The sequence below is a fragment of the Thermobia domestica genome, chromosome 4, assembly GCF_964235325.1.
Source record: "Thermobia domestica chromosome 4, izTheDome1.hap1.1, whole genome shotgun sequence".
Taxonomy (NCBI): Eukaryota; Metazoa; Arthropoda; class Insecta; order Zygentoma; family Lepismatidae; genus Thermobia; species Thermobia domestica.
The window spans coordinates 315,889,503-315,903,792 of record NC_137457.1 but is presented as its reverse complement, the minus strand read 5'-3'; the positions used below and the strand labels follow the sequence as shown (position 1 = coordinate 315,903,792).

Here is a 14,290-nt window from a genome sequence, read left to right as displayed (position 1 = left end):
AGAGAGCCACGACAGAGCAGCTGAACGCCCTTCCAAAAGAAGCCTTTCGGAAGTGCTTCCAGTAATGAATTCAATGTTGGGATAAGTGCATTGCTAGCCAAGGACAGTACTTTGAACGAGATTAAATCAAATTCCGTATAAGCTTTATTACTTTGTTTCTAATAAAATTATTCACCTGAAGGAGATTAAATCAAATTCCATGTAAGCTTATTACTTTGTTTCTAATAAAATTATTCACCTGAAGGAGATTAAATCAAATTTTTATGTAAGCTTATTACTTTGTTTGTGATAAAATTATTCACCTGAAGGAGAATAAATCAATTTTTATGTAAGCTTATTACTTTGTTTGTAATAAAATTATTCACCTGAAGGAGAATAAATCAAATTTTTATGTAAGCTTATTACTTTGTTTCTAATAAAATTATTCACCTGAAGGAGAATAAATCAAATTTTTATGTAAGCTTATTACTTTGTTTCTAATAAAATTATTCACCTGAAGGATATTAAATCAAATTTTTATGTAAGCTTATTACTTTGTTTCTAATAAAATTATTCACCTGAAGGAGATTAAATCAAATTCCATGTAAGCTTATTACTTTGTTTCTAATAAAATTATTCACCTGAAGGAGATTAAATCAAATTTTTATGTAAGCTTATTACTTTGTTTCTAATAAAATTATTCACCTGAAGGAGATTAAATCAAATTTTTATGTAAGCTTATTACTTTGTTTCTAATAAAATTATTCACCTGAAGGAGATTAAATCAAATTCCATGTAAGCTTATTACTTTGTTTCTAATAAAATTATTCACCTGAAGGAGATTAAATCAAATTCCATGTAAGCTTATTACTTTGTTTCTAATAAAATTATTCACCTGAAGGAGATTAAATCAAATTCCATGTAAGCTTATTACTTTGTTTCTAATAAAATTATTCACCTGAAGGAGATTAAATCAAATTCCATGTAAGCTTATTACTTTGTTTCTAATAAAATTATTCACCTGAAGGAGATTAAATCAAATTTTTATGTAAGCTTATTACTTTGTTTCTAATAAAATTATTCACCTGAAGGAGATTAAATCAAATTCCATGTAAGCTTATTACTTTGTTTCTAATAAAATTATTCACCTGAAGGAGATTAAATCAAATTCCATGTAAGCTTATTACTTTGTTTCTAATAAAATTATTCACCTGAAGGAGATTAAATCAAATTCCATGTAAGCTTATTACTTTGTTTCTAATAAAATTATTCACCTGAAGGAGATTAAATCAAATTCCATGTAAGCTTATTACTTTGTTTCTAATAAAATTATTCACCTGAAGGAGATTAAATCAAATTCCATGTAAGCTTATTACTTTGTTTCTAATAAAATTATTCACCTGAAGGAGATTAAATCAAATTCCATGTAAGCTTATTACTTTGTTTCTAATAAAATTATTCAGCGTATTTTTTGGTCACACCTCGTATTCCACCTGTACTCTAAACTATACTAAAACCGAATGTTTTACAAATCTACTGTAATTTTTCGTTTAATATTAATTAAAAAATATTACAACATACTGACCAAACTCCTTTACGTACTATACGTGTGAACTTACTAATTGCTATAAAACTACTGTAAATAGAAAACATTGCTAATATTTTATAGCTAATCCTTACTATAACTTTTTTTTTAGGCTAGTGGAATTTCTGTAGAATTCTGCGGCCATATGGTTCATTTCTTCTCGTTATCAACGAAGACTACTCGCAAGGCAAGAGCTCGTAGTACTCTCGTCAACATTGGAAGTTCGGTAAGAAAGTTTTGGATAGTCGTAAGTATTAGTACCATATGACTAGCATAAGTTACCCAATTGAGGAAAAACAAGACTTATTTTCCCAAAATTTCACTAAGCTCAAACTTGATTTCCCATATCTTGGGAACCAAAAGGCTGCCTAACATGTCAGAAATTTTTACAGCAAAGTCTATCACAATGCCAAAGTTTGATTCGTAACCGGATTATTTTCTTTCAGGTTTTTCTCCGTTTGTTTTCATAAATATGAAACTTCAAATTTGTTGGCCCATATGTCGGAACCCATAACCATAGACACACGAGCTTGACGCCATAATATTTCACGAGCTTGTATAGCAAATCAGAATCCACCACATGCCAAGTTTGATCCAGACCGGATGAGTTCAGTTGATTTTTTTCTTTAAAAAATATGAAACTCCAAATGTGAAACCAAAAGGTTGCATATGCGTACTAAACTTTCCATGGTCTATCATCATGCCAAGATTGATCCATATGGAATGAGCTCAGTTGAATTCGTACTATATATACGAAGGAGCAGTCGAACGTTTTGGGAACTACCAACTCTCCGGTGTTCGGAATAACGATATTTTATCACGGTATCTTATTTCACTTTTTCTTATGTATAAATGTGAAACAAAACATTGCAGCACGGGTTCTCCCATACACGAAAAATGCTGTGCTTGTGATGTGAGCTTAGTTCTTTTTCTACAACGAAACGACACCAACTGGCTCTAATGTAAATCAATCCTTTACTTTTACTAGTCTAATGTTAAAAGTTCACTCATAGAATAATTCCCAATGATTAGAAAGACGAAGAAATTATTAACTGTGGTATGGAATAAGGGTGTTCAATATGAAAGCAGGACGTGAGTTCAGTTTACCTCAGTTCCTCTGTTAGTAGAAAATAAAATCATGTTATTGTACTTCGGATGGGTCTAGGTCATAGAGCCTACATCACATACGTGCCACATTACAAAATCAGTCATAGAAGCTATTGTACATACATGTCACTGTTCAAAGACAACAACGGTTACTGCACTACATCTATTAGAAAAATCGATCATAGAAATCACATTCCCATTCAGTTATAGCCGTCACATGCCACCGCTCATAGACGCCAGCAGGCAAGAAAGCCATACTTTCCCATACTGGCATACATGTAGAATGCGTGTACCTCCATATAAGGATTATTCACTGTTGTGCAGAAAATGTCTTCTAATGTCCTAAAAAATGTTAGCAACTTCCATTTTGAATGCAGACACTAACGTTGCAAACAAATCGTTTTCTACGCGCATATTCACAGTCGCTAATGTGCCTGTTCGTACAGACGCACTCCCATTTTGGTGCGAGCCCTTCAGCTTTGCCCTGCCTTAAACCGGAAAGCATACAAAGCTAGCTAACTACTCATAATAGTGATGACTTTGCATAGTTGATCAGTATGTCAACGGTACGACACTAACCAGCGATAATATAAACTTATCCCTAATTTTTACTAGTCTAGAGATAATACTTCAATCATATAATACATTCCAATCAAAAGAGTACTGAAAAAGTAATTATAGTATATACTGAAAACAATCTGGCATTATTGGGCATATGTGACTCCAATGTTTCTTGACTCCTATGACTGGTTGCGTCTGTGACCAATGGCTGCCTTTCCTGTGGCTTGTCTGATCAACTTTCTTCGCGATGCGACTACGGCTGTGACCGAACGTGAATGTGGCTTGTATGACCGATTTTGTAATGTGACGTGTATCTCATGTGGTGCTTATGTTCTGCTCCACTTCGAAGTCTTAACCTAATTTGAACTAAGTTATATTATCTAACATACTACCAAATTTAGCATAACCTATTAGAGACATGTTCAGAAGATGTACATGCAGAATATAATCCTTAATTGTTTTTGGTAATTTTCAACGTAAATAATTATAACTAATATAAGGTAGTTTCATATCTTAGAAAACTTACCACCACGTTATCTTATAACGAAAAAGATACTCAACAGTGAATACCCATTCTTATTTTCTCTTTAAAGTATTATGTCTACTTCCTTATATACGATTCTGTTTTTTTTATTTTCAGGTATTCTCAGGGATCACTTTGACAAAGTATGCAGGGATAATTGTTTTGGCTTTCTCCAAATCCCAAATTTTCAAAGTCTTCTACTTCAGAATGTATTTTTGTATCGTTTTATTAGGAGCAGCGCATGGGATCATTTTTCTCCCTGTTGTACTTAGCTATATTGGTAAGTTTATTTTACATGACCTGTTTTAACTTTCAAAATATCAAACATTAATTTGAAACGTGTTGGATTCAACAAAATGGATACTGGATATTGGAAAGTATAGTTAGAAGTATATAAATATTAATCATCACCTGATACAGATTAATTATCATAATCTGATATAGATTAATTATATCATCATTTGTTATAGATTATTATGATCTATATAGATTAATTATATTATGATATAGATTAATTATATCATCATTTGTTATAGATCGTCATAATCTATGTAGATTAATTATATTATGATATGATATAGATTAATTATATCATCATTTGTTATAGATCGTAATAATCTATGTAGATTAATTATATTATGATATGATACAGATTAATTATTTCATGATTTATTATAGATAATCATAATCTATGTAGATTAATTATATTATGATATGATGTAGATTAATTGTCATCATCTGATATAGATTAATTATCTCATCATCTGTTACGAATTAATTATATCATCAGTTGATATAAATGAATTGCCTATCATTTCACATAGATTGTCATAATCTGATACGGATTAGTTATTTCATCATCTGATACAGTTTAATTGTCACCATGTGATATGAATGAACTACGTCACAGTCTAATACATTAACTGTCATAATCAAATATGGACTAATTATGTCATCGCCTGATATAGGTTAACGGTCACAATCTGATATAAATGAATTGTTATATCTGATATGAATTATGTAACCATAATTATATAATTCCATATGGATTAATTATATCATTGTCTTACAGAGATTAATTGCCATCATCTGATATTATTTTATCATCTAATTTAGATTGTCATCATACGATATAGATTAATTGCCATAATCTGATATGGATTAATTTTATTATCTAATTTAGATTGTCATCATGATATAGATTAATTGCCATCATCTGATATGGATTAATTGTTTTATCATCTAATTTAGATTGTCATCATACGATATAGATTAATTGCCATAATCTAATATGGATTAATTTTATCATCTAATTTAGATTGTCATCATGATATAGATTAATTGCCATAATCTGATATGGATTAATTTTATTATCTAATTTAGATTGTCATCATGATATAGATTAATTGCCATAATCTGATATGGATTAATTTTATTATCTAATTTAGATTGTCATCATATGATATAGATTAATTGCCATCATCTGATATGGATTAATTGTTTTATAATCTAATTTAGATTGTCATCATATGATATAGATTAATTGCCATCATCTGATATGGATTAATTGTTTTATTATCTAATTTAGATTGTCATCATATGATATTCATTAATTGCCATTATCTGATATGGATTAATTGTTTTATTATCTAATTTAGATTGTCATCATATGATATAGATTAATTGCCATCATCTGATATGGATTAATTGTTTTATTATCTAATTTAGATTGTCATCATATGATATTCATTAATTGCCATTATCTGATATGAATTAATTGTTTTATTATCTAATTTAGATTGTCATCATATGATATTCATTAATTGCCATTATCTGATATGAATTAATTGTTTTATTATCTAATTTAGATTGTCATCATATGATATAGATTAATTGCCATCATCTGATATGGATTAATTAATTATAACATCTAATATTTATTAATTATCATCATCCAATATGGATTATTTATATCATTTAACATGTATTCATTTTCGTCATATGCAATGCATTAATTATAGCATCATCTAATATAAATTATCAACATGTGAACTGATTAATCATATCATCATCTGACATAGATTAAGTGTCATAATCTGATATTAATTTGTTATCACCTGGTATTGGTTACTTACATCTTAATCTGAAATGGATTAATTATCATTCAAAATTAATTACATCATTACCTGGTATAGATTGTTATAATCTAACGTTGAATAGTTATACCACCTGATATCAGTGATCGAAGTGAGACGGTAAGCGGTGGTATGCCATACCACCTCTGGTTTTTCATTGATGAAGGCATACCACCTCTGTTTTTTCAGTGATCAAGACATACCGTCACGGGAGAGTAGATGCTAAATACCAATAATAAAGCCAGTTTTACACACAATAATTAACGAATAGCTTTGCACGTAAAAAGTGTTTATTTCTTATAAAGAAATAATTTCTAAGCTGACAACATCGACATCTTTTTCCTACCTGGTGTCTTCAAAGAAGTTGATCTGGTTTATATTTTGATGTGCCATACTGAATTGTTTTTTCGTATGTATGTTTGTGTCTTCTTGTCTTAATTCATTTAAATGTCGTGTTTTGAGCATGAGCAGATTTAGGGGTTGCCTGCTGTGTGTGTGGTGTTGAAATACCCCTCAGTCGAGTTGGGGCATCCGGGAGCTTTCCCACAGGAAATTATTAATATAAAAACTCGATTTTTGATCATTTTCGTGTATAATTCTCTTATATACAATATAAGGGGATTTTAAAATTCTTTTAGGAAGTTGTTGGCGAGGATCAAGATCTCTTCACCCCCCGCCACCCCCCCGCACTGTAACTAACAGAAACTCTTCAGTGGTTTTCAGTCATTATGTAAATAGAAATGCTATCTTTTAGGCAGCGTACCCTCACTGTATTTCAACATTTAGGTAGCCGGTATGTCGAGTCAAAATTATAATAAAACATACCATCTCTGCTTTTTTTTCCACTTCGAACACTACCTGATATGGATTAATTATATCATTGTCTAATCATTATGATATCATCTGTTATGAATTAATTACAGTAGAAACTCGATTAACCGTCACTCTTTTAACCGTCACTCTCTGTTATCCGTCACTGCTCCGGGCAGTACTGTACTTTAAATGTGCCGTAATTGACGCCGTGCGCCGTACAGAGCACGGAATAAAGTGTAAGCAAAATGGACTGAAATAGTCATGCGTCACTTCCGGTCATGCTAGTTTCCACACAAAAACTTGGTACAGTACTGAAACCCTTGTGGAGAAAAGCATGGACTTGAAACACTCAAGATGCCAGAAATTAAATTCCAAACTGTTATGAATTATTTTCAAGACGAACCTATATTAGTGTAACATGGAAGGAATACGGTTTACTCTGGTCCTGTTCAATCATTATAAGTTGTGATGTATTATTCACTTGTATAAGGTTATTTATTTCTTCCAGAACCTTTTAAATCTACTTACTGTAGAGGTTTATAACGATATTTCTGTTATCCGTCTATTCGCTTAACCGTCATGGTCCCGGTCCCGAGGGTGACGGTTAATCGAGTTTCTACTGTATGTCTTCATCTAAAAGACTAATTATGCCATCATCAGATACATGTATTAAATGTTATGTCCTTTGTAGCTCTTAATAGAATATTTTATACTTTTTACTATCAATCAAACATTCAACTTTGAGTAAAGAAAATTCTCTATTTGAGATGTACTTACGTAATTTCTCAAAGCTCCTCTTTCAAGGGGAGGGCACGGTGGTTCGGTGGTAGAGCACTTCCCTCTGATGCGGGGGGTCACTGGTTCGATTCTCTGTCAAATTAGTTTGTAATGAACATCATATCCGCGGGTTTTCTCGGGGTACTTCCGTTTCCTCCCACAATTTCATTCGTCCAACTCTCCCATCATCATTCACTTGATCTAATCATCCATCTCCTTTAGCCTATAGGGTGTAATCGTGAGACGTTAAACTCAAAGATTTTATTTTTTTTCTTTCAGGACCACCAGTTAACAGACTAAAAGTAGCTAAACGTTTGAAAAATATTTCAAAACATAACTAACGTCACACGCAACATCAAACGGGTGAGTAAAATGTGAGTATATTCCATCCATACTTCCACAATCATTTTTATACCGTGAATATATACTTCTAGTACTGCTTTGAAGATTTTTCTCTGCCAAAAATAAAATAAAGCATTACTTGTTATTCGAACACTAAGAATAATCCGTTCTCCGGACAGCGGTATATTGTACAAATATACGGTATCCTCTTGCTTACTATAGAAATCAGTACGGAACATACGTTATTCTTATGGTACATAGGCACTGTCCTTAGATGTTACATCATGCCGTTGCAGGATGCCTGACATCTAACAGTTTTTCATATATCACATGCATATACTTACGTTACATTCCTCAGCTATATGTTGTATACGTCCATTTGTATGTGAGATCCTGACCGCCTACATTGTTTGATACAGAAAGTACGTATAGATGGAACACTTATACGGAAAGTATTATAAAACATGCGTTTTCAGTTATACGTCTGTTGTACGTTAAGTCCAAAAACTACAGGCGTTACGCATGTAACTTATCTTTTTAAGTAGCCACCTACATTTTTTCTCATTGAAATAAACTAATAAATTAATATGCTAATTGGTGGTATTTGTAATAAATTAATCTAAATTGTACTATTTTATATAAAAGTGATCACTTAAACGTTTCACTGAACCCAACTTACTGGTGCTTTACTTTCCAAAGCAAGATCACTTCCAGTTTTCTAACAAATTACAAAAATTAAGTTACATTTAATTTTTTTCGGAAGAATTGCACGCAAGAACTAAATTCCTGTCATTTTTTTTTTTTAAATCAGACTTGTACAAATGAAGAGCTGGAGGAATGTCCTCATTAATTTTCGCTCCAGCAGAAAAAAACTCCAATTGATGACTCAAAAGATGCAGTGAACCCATTCGCCTCAGTAAAGTTTGCTACTGATTGTTTGACGTCTTTTTCTTTTCTTTTATATTCAGTAAATAAATGTAAGACATATTTTCTGCAAACTTTACAGAAAGTACTTCTACTATAAAACATAATTATAAGATAGTAAGAAACATTTTTCAAGAGTTCGGAAATACATTCTTACTATTTATCGATGATAATGATTTTATTTCGCAGTTGTAAATAAAAGAAAAAAACTTTACCTCGATATCTCATAGTAAATTTAAAGTTCTAGGACATTATGTTTTCCATTTTTAAAGTTCTATTGAAGGTATTGTGAGATCTTGTTAAGATGTAGATATAAAACAAGTAATAGCCACTTTAATCTTTCATTTGAATTTCTTTCAAGTAATCTTTCATTTGAAAAAAAGTACAATTTTATGTTGGGTAGAGTACGTCAAATATTGTCCTTCTGTTTATACGAGTATTTGCATCATATGAAATTTCGGTATCTGAAACACCGAAGTTGATCGAAGATCCATCAAAATTACTCGTATAAAAGGAGGAGCACCGCATTCATCGACATCAGTCTGCATAGGGCTAATCATCCTCTCTCGGCTGCTGTGGACGCTGAGGTAAACTTGCCACCCTTCTCTCGGCTGTTGTGAGCCCTGAGATAAACTTATCACCCCTCTCTCGGCTGCTGTGAGCATTGAGATAAATTTGCCACCCCTCTCTCGGCTCTGTGGGCACTAAGGTAAATTTATCACCCTTCTTTCGGTTGTTGTGGGCCCTGACATAAGCTTAGCACGCCTCTCTCGGCTGTTGTGGATCTGAAATAAACTTATCACCCCTCTTTCGACTGTTGTGGGCCTTGAGATAAACTTTTTACTCCTGTCTCGGCTGTTGTGGACCCAGAGATAAACTTACCACTCTTCACTTGGATGCTGTGGGCCCTGTAATATAATTACCATCCCTCTCTCGAGTGTTGTGGGCCTGAGATAAACTTATCACCGCTCTCTCGGCTATTGTGGGCCTGAGATAAACTTATCACCTCTCTCTCGACGGTTGTGGGCCTTGAGATAAATTTGTCACCCCTGTTTCGGCTGTTGTGGGCCCTAAAAAATCTACCACCCTTATCTCGGCTGTTGTGGCCCCTGAGATAAATTGATCACCCCTGTTTCGGTTGTTATGTGCCTTGAGATAAGCTTCCCACCCCTTTCTCGGCTGCTGTGGGCCCTGAAATAAACTTATCACCCTTCATTCAGTTGCTGTTAGCCCTGAGATAAAATTACCACACGTCTCTCGATTGCCGTGGGCCTGAGATAAACTTATCACCACTCTATCAGCTGTTGTGGGCCCCGATATAAGCTTATCACGCCTCTTTCGGCTGTTGTGGGCCTGAGATAAACTTGTCACCCCAGTCTCGGCTGTTGTGGGCACTGAAATAAATCTTCCACCCTTCTCTCGGCTGTTGTGGGCCTGAGATAAGCTTTTCACCTTTCTGTAAACCGTTGTGTGCCTTGAGATAAACTTGTCACCCCTGTCTCGGCTGTTGTGGGCACTGAAATAAATCTACCACCCTTCTCTCGGCTGCTGTGGGGACTGAGATAAACTTATCACCCCTCTCTCGGCTGTTGCGTGCCTTGAGATAAGCTTGCCACCCCTCTCTCGACCGTTGTGGAACTTGAGATAAACTTGTCATCCCCGTTTCGGATGTTGTAAGCCCTGAAATAAATCTACCACCATTCTCTCGGCTGCTGTGGGCCCTGAGATAAAATTACCATCCTTGACTCGGATGCTGTGGGCCCTGAAATAAAATTACCACCCCTCTCTTGAGTGCTGTGTGCCTGAGATAAACCTATCACCGTTCTCTCGGCTGTTGTAGGCCTGAGATAAACTTTTCACCCCTCTGTGAACCCTTGTGGGCCTTGAGATAAACTTGTCACCCCTGTCTCGGCTGTTGTGGGCACTGAAATAAATCTACCACCCTTCTCTCGGCTGCTGTGTTCCCTGAGATAAAATTACCACCCTTCACTCGGAGGCTGTGGGCCCTGAATTAAAATTTCCACCCCTCTCTTGAGTGCTGTGTGCCTCAGATAAACCTATCACCGCTCTCTCGGCTGTTGTGGGCCTGAGGTAAAATTTTCACCCGTCTGTGGACCGTTGTAGGACTTGAGATAAACTTGTCGCCCTTGTCCTGGCTGTTGTGGGCTCTGAGATAAATTTATCACCCCTCTCTCGGCTGTTGTGAGCCTGAGATAAACTTTTCACCCCTCTCTCAACCGTTGTGGGTCTTGAGATAAACTTGTCACCCTTGTCTCGGCTGTTGTGGGCACTGAAATAAATCTACCACCCTCCTCTCGGCTGCTGTGGGCCCTGAGATAAACTTATCACCCCTCCCTCGGCTATTGTGTGCCTTGAGATAAGCTTGCCACCCCTATCTCGGCCATTGTGGGCCTTGAGATAAATTTGTCACCCCTGTCTCGGTTGTTGTGAGCCCTGAAATAAATCTACCACCCTTCTCTCGGCTGCTGTAGGCCCTGAGATAAAATTACCACCCTTCACTCATATGCTCTGGGCCATGAAATAAAATTACCACCCTTCACTCGGATGCTATGGGCCATGAAATAAAATTACCACCCTTCTCTTGAGTGCTGTATGCCTGAGATAAACCTATCACCCCTCTGTGAACCGTTGTGGTCCTTGAGATAAACTTGTCACTCTTGTCTTGGCTGTTGTGGGCCCTGAGATAAACTTATCACCCCTCTCTCGGCTGTTGTGTCACTTGAGATAAGCTTGCCACTTCTTTCTCGGCTGCTGTGGGCCCTGAAATAAACTTACCAAACTTCTCTCGGCTGCTGTGGGCCCTGAGATAAATTTATCGCTCCCCTCTAAGTTGCTGTGCTCCTTCAGAGTCCTCACCTCTCGACCATATTGGACCTTGACCATCCTGTTCCGTCTATATTGGTTTGGAACATCGTACCAAAATTTCTCACTCTCTCTAGTGCTCTCGGTCGAGAAGTCTCATAAATGGACACCCTTTACAACACTTTCTAATTAGTGTAATAAGGGAATTATATGCAAGTCTTCGGACCCAGTTTTGTAAAGAGGACTTTGTATTATAAGAACTTTTGTAATAAAAGGGTGAGGGAGAAAATTCAAAATTTCCTTGTAGGGATGCGCACGAAACGACTCGAGACAGGACTTTCCTGACAAAATTCGAGTCGAGACACGGCTCTTCCAATAGAGAAATATACATTTTTCGAGTCGCGATGGCTCAGTGGTAGAGCGTTCACCTCCTGTGCTTGGAGTCCCGGGTTCGATCCCGGCTCGCGCCGTTAGGACTTTGTCGTGGACAAACACCGTGCGCGTGGGTTTTCTCGGGGTTCACCCGTTTCCTCTCACTTTCTTTATTCCGCCATTTCACTCATCTCTCATCATCACCGTCTCCTTTAGCCTAACCGGCATAACCGTGGGACGTAAAACTTAAAGATTTCATTTCATTTTTTCGAACTGTTCTAAAGATATGGTGAATAATGGCAAATATTGCGACACTGCTTAAAATAATGTAATTCCGAGTGCTTGCTGAACTTACACCGATAAAAAAAAAAAAAGTATTATAATGTTATAGATACAAAATAAATCAAAAATTGTTTTTAGAAGCTCCCACTAATATGCCATTTTAAGCAATATATCAAATTTAACCATTTTTTTAAGATAGTTTAAAGTATCAAACTGCTGTAAACGGTATTATGGTCTCTATACTTATTGAAAACAGTGTACGTGATTTGATGTGATTCTTATAAAAACATTGTTTTTTTCGAAATAAAGATCCTTGAAAAAAATCAAGAGTTCAAATTCTTGCAACTTTGTTTCTATTTGTTACAAATACGTCATATTATTAACTGGTGCACAGGCCCGCAAATAGAGGGGGGCCTGCCCCCCTAAAATTTCGTGGCCCCTCCAGACTTCAATGCGAAATACTATTATTAATACTAAAATAACAATTTAGACATTTGCAATAGAATTTTTAGTCCCCTATCTTATTCATGCCCCCCCAAACTTCTGTACAAGAGAGTTGCGTCTAAATATAACAGGATCTTGCGTCTAAATATAACAGGATTTCGCAAAATAGTTCTGAACGTTGATTGGCTGATCTAACCGGAGTCAGCCAATTATACCAGAAGTTTACACAAGTAAAACTAAACACCACAAATACATTTCCCTCCCTGGCCTGGTAAAAGAAAAAAAAACTAGGCTACAAACAAGGGCGCCCATCAAGGGGCAACGTGGTGCGCTTGCCCCCTATAGAACAAATTGTACTTCGGAAGATCGAAAACCCAATAGATTTTTGAATAGTTACCGCAAAATTTGAGACTACATTTGAAATGTTGCTTATAGTTGCCTCCTTGGAAACCACAATATGGGCGTCCTTGGCTATTTTTTCTACAAATTAAATCTTTGCAATAATTTGCCCCACTGCTCGTCAATTTTAAGTCTGCATTCCAATTTATAAGACAGCTTTCTTCTTTTTGAATAAAGCTGGCCTCCTTCCACTTTCTTATTAACGTCCTTTGTTCCCATGCTAACTTCAATGTTGCACCAATTAATATTATGTCCTGTGTCCCTCACGTGTCTAAAAATGACATTTCTTTCTCTTTCTAATCTCACATCAACAACACTACATACGTAGTAAAATATTTTAAGCCTATATTCTACATGCTAATTTGGCAACACTATTAACCTTGTGATATCATATAATACGGCGAACAATGTCCTCTTGCCGATATTTTGCATGGTACAAAATTTCTCCGTTTTCTTTGGTCTATTAGTTTAGATGTTACAAAGTCTTATCGAAATAAATGGTCCATATGTATATACTGTATATTAACTTATTAGTGATCAAATGTTTCTGAAGTGTATTTACTTGTTTGTTTCAGATTTCCAATAGATGGACTTTGACCGCAACGATATTTCAGTGTTTCTACAGCTTTTACTCATACGAATATTGAGAGTGCTTAACTAAAAAAATATAAGCCTGTCTGGATATCAGGATTGTGTCAAGGATTCATTATACAATCAGCAACATAAATATGTTCCACTTTCCGCATGCATCTCCCCAATAGATTTGGAATTAATTGACTAACTTACATGTTGTGTTCGGAAGGTCAAAGCAGCGGCGGATTCAGGACGGACATCTGGGGGGCGGTGTGTTTTAATACAGCTACTTAGAGCTACTTTTAAGAGCTCCAAACTATGCGATGGGTTTTATTTATATATAAAATAAGAAAGTTTCCTCTTCGGTGGAAGGCGATCGCCCCCCTGGATCCGTCTCTGAGTCAAAGTGGGTTATTCGTGTTGATTGTAAATGGTTCAGCACAAAAGTATAAATTTTATTGTTAAAATGTAATCCTTCCAAAGAAAAATTGAAAATTCATACTTAACCCTTTAAGTGGCAACATTCCCTTTAAGTCCCAACACAAATATCTCGTTGTATTCAGTTTCTTAGTGTCATACCATGATTTTATAACATGCTAATTTGACTGGGTTATAACTATTATGTACCCTGTAGAAAAAAATCGAGGGGTT

General features: G+C 35.3%; 1 protein-coding gene across 1 annotated transcript in view; it reads left to right on the top strand.

Moving 5' to 3' along the window:
• The window catches only part of LOC145684341 (NPC intracellular cholesterol transporter 1-like), a 78,913-nt gene extending 71,064 nt beyond the window's left edge, over positions 1 to 7,849 (top strand). Inside the window, exons 19-21 of the mRNA XM_081756544.1 lie at positions 1,677 to 1,790; positions 3,873 to 4,035; positions 7,760 to 7,849. Of these exons, the coding sequence (XP_081612670.1) occupies positions 1,677 to 1,790; positions 3,873 to 4,035; positions 7,760 to 7,821 (339 nt within the window). The 3' untranslated portion in view covers positions 7,822 to 7,849. The remainder of the gene's footprint in view (positions 1 to 1,676; positions 1,791 to 3,872; positions 4,036 to 7,759) is intronic.
• Positions 7,850 to 14,290: the final 6,441 nt, after the last annotated feature.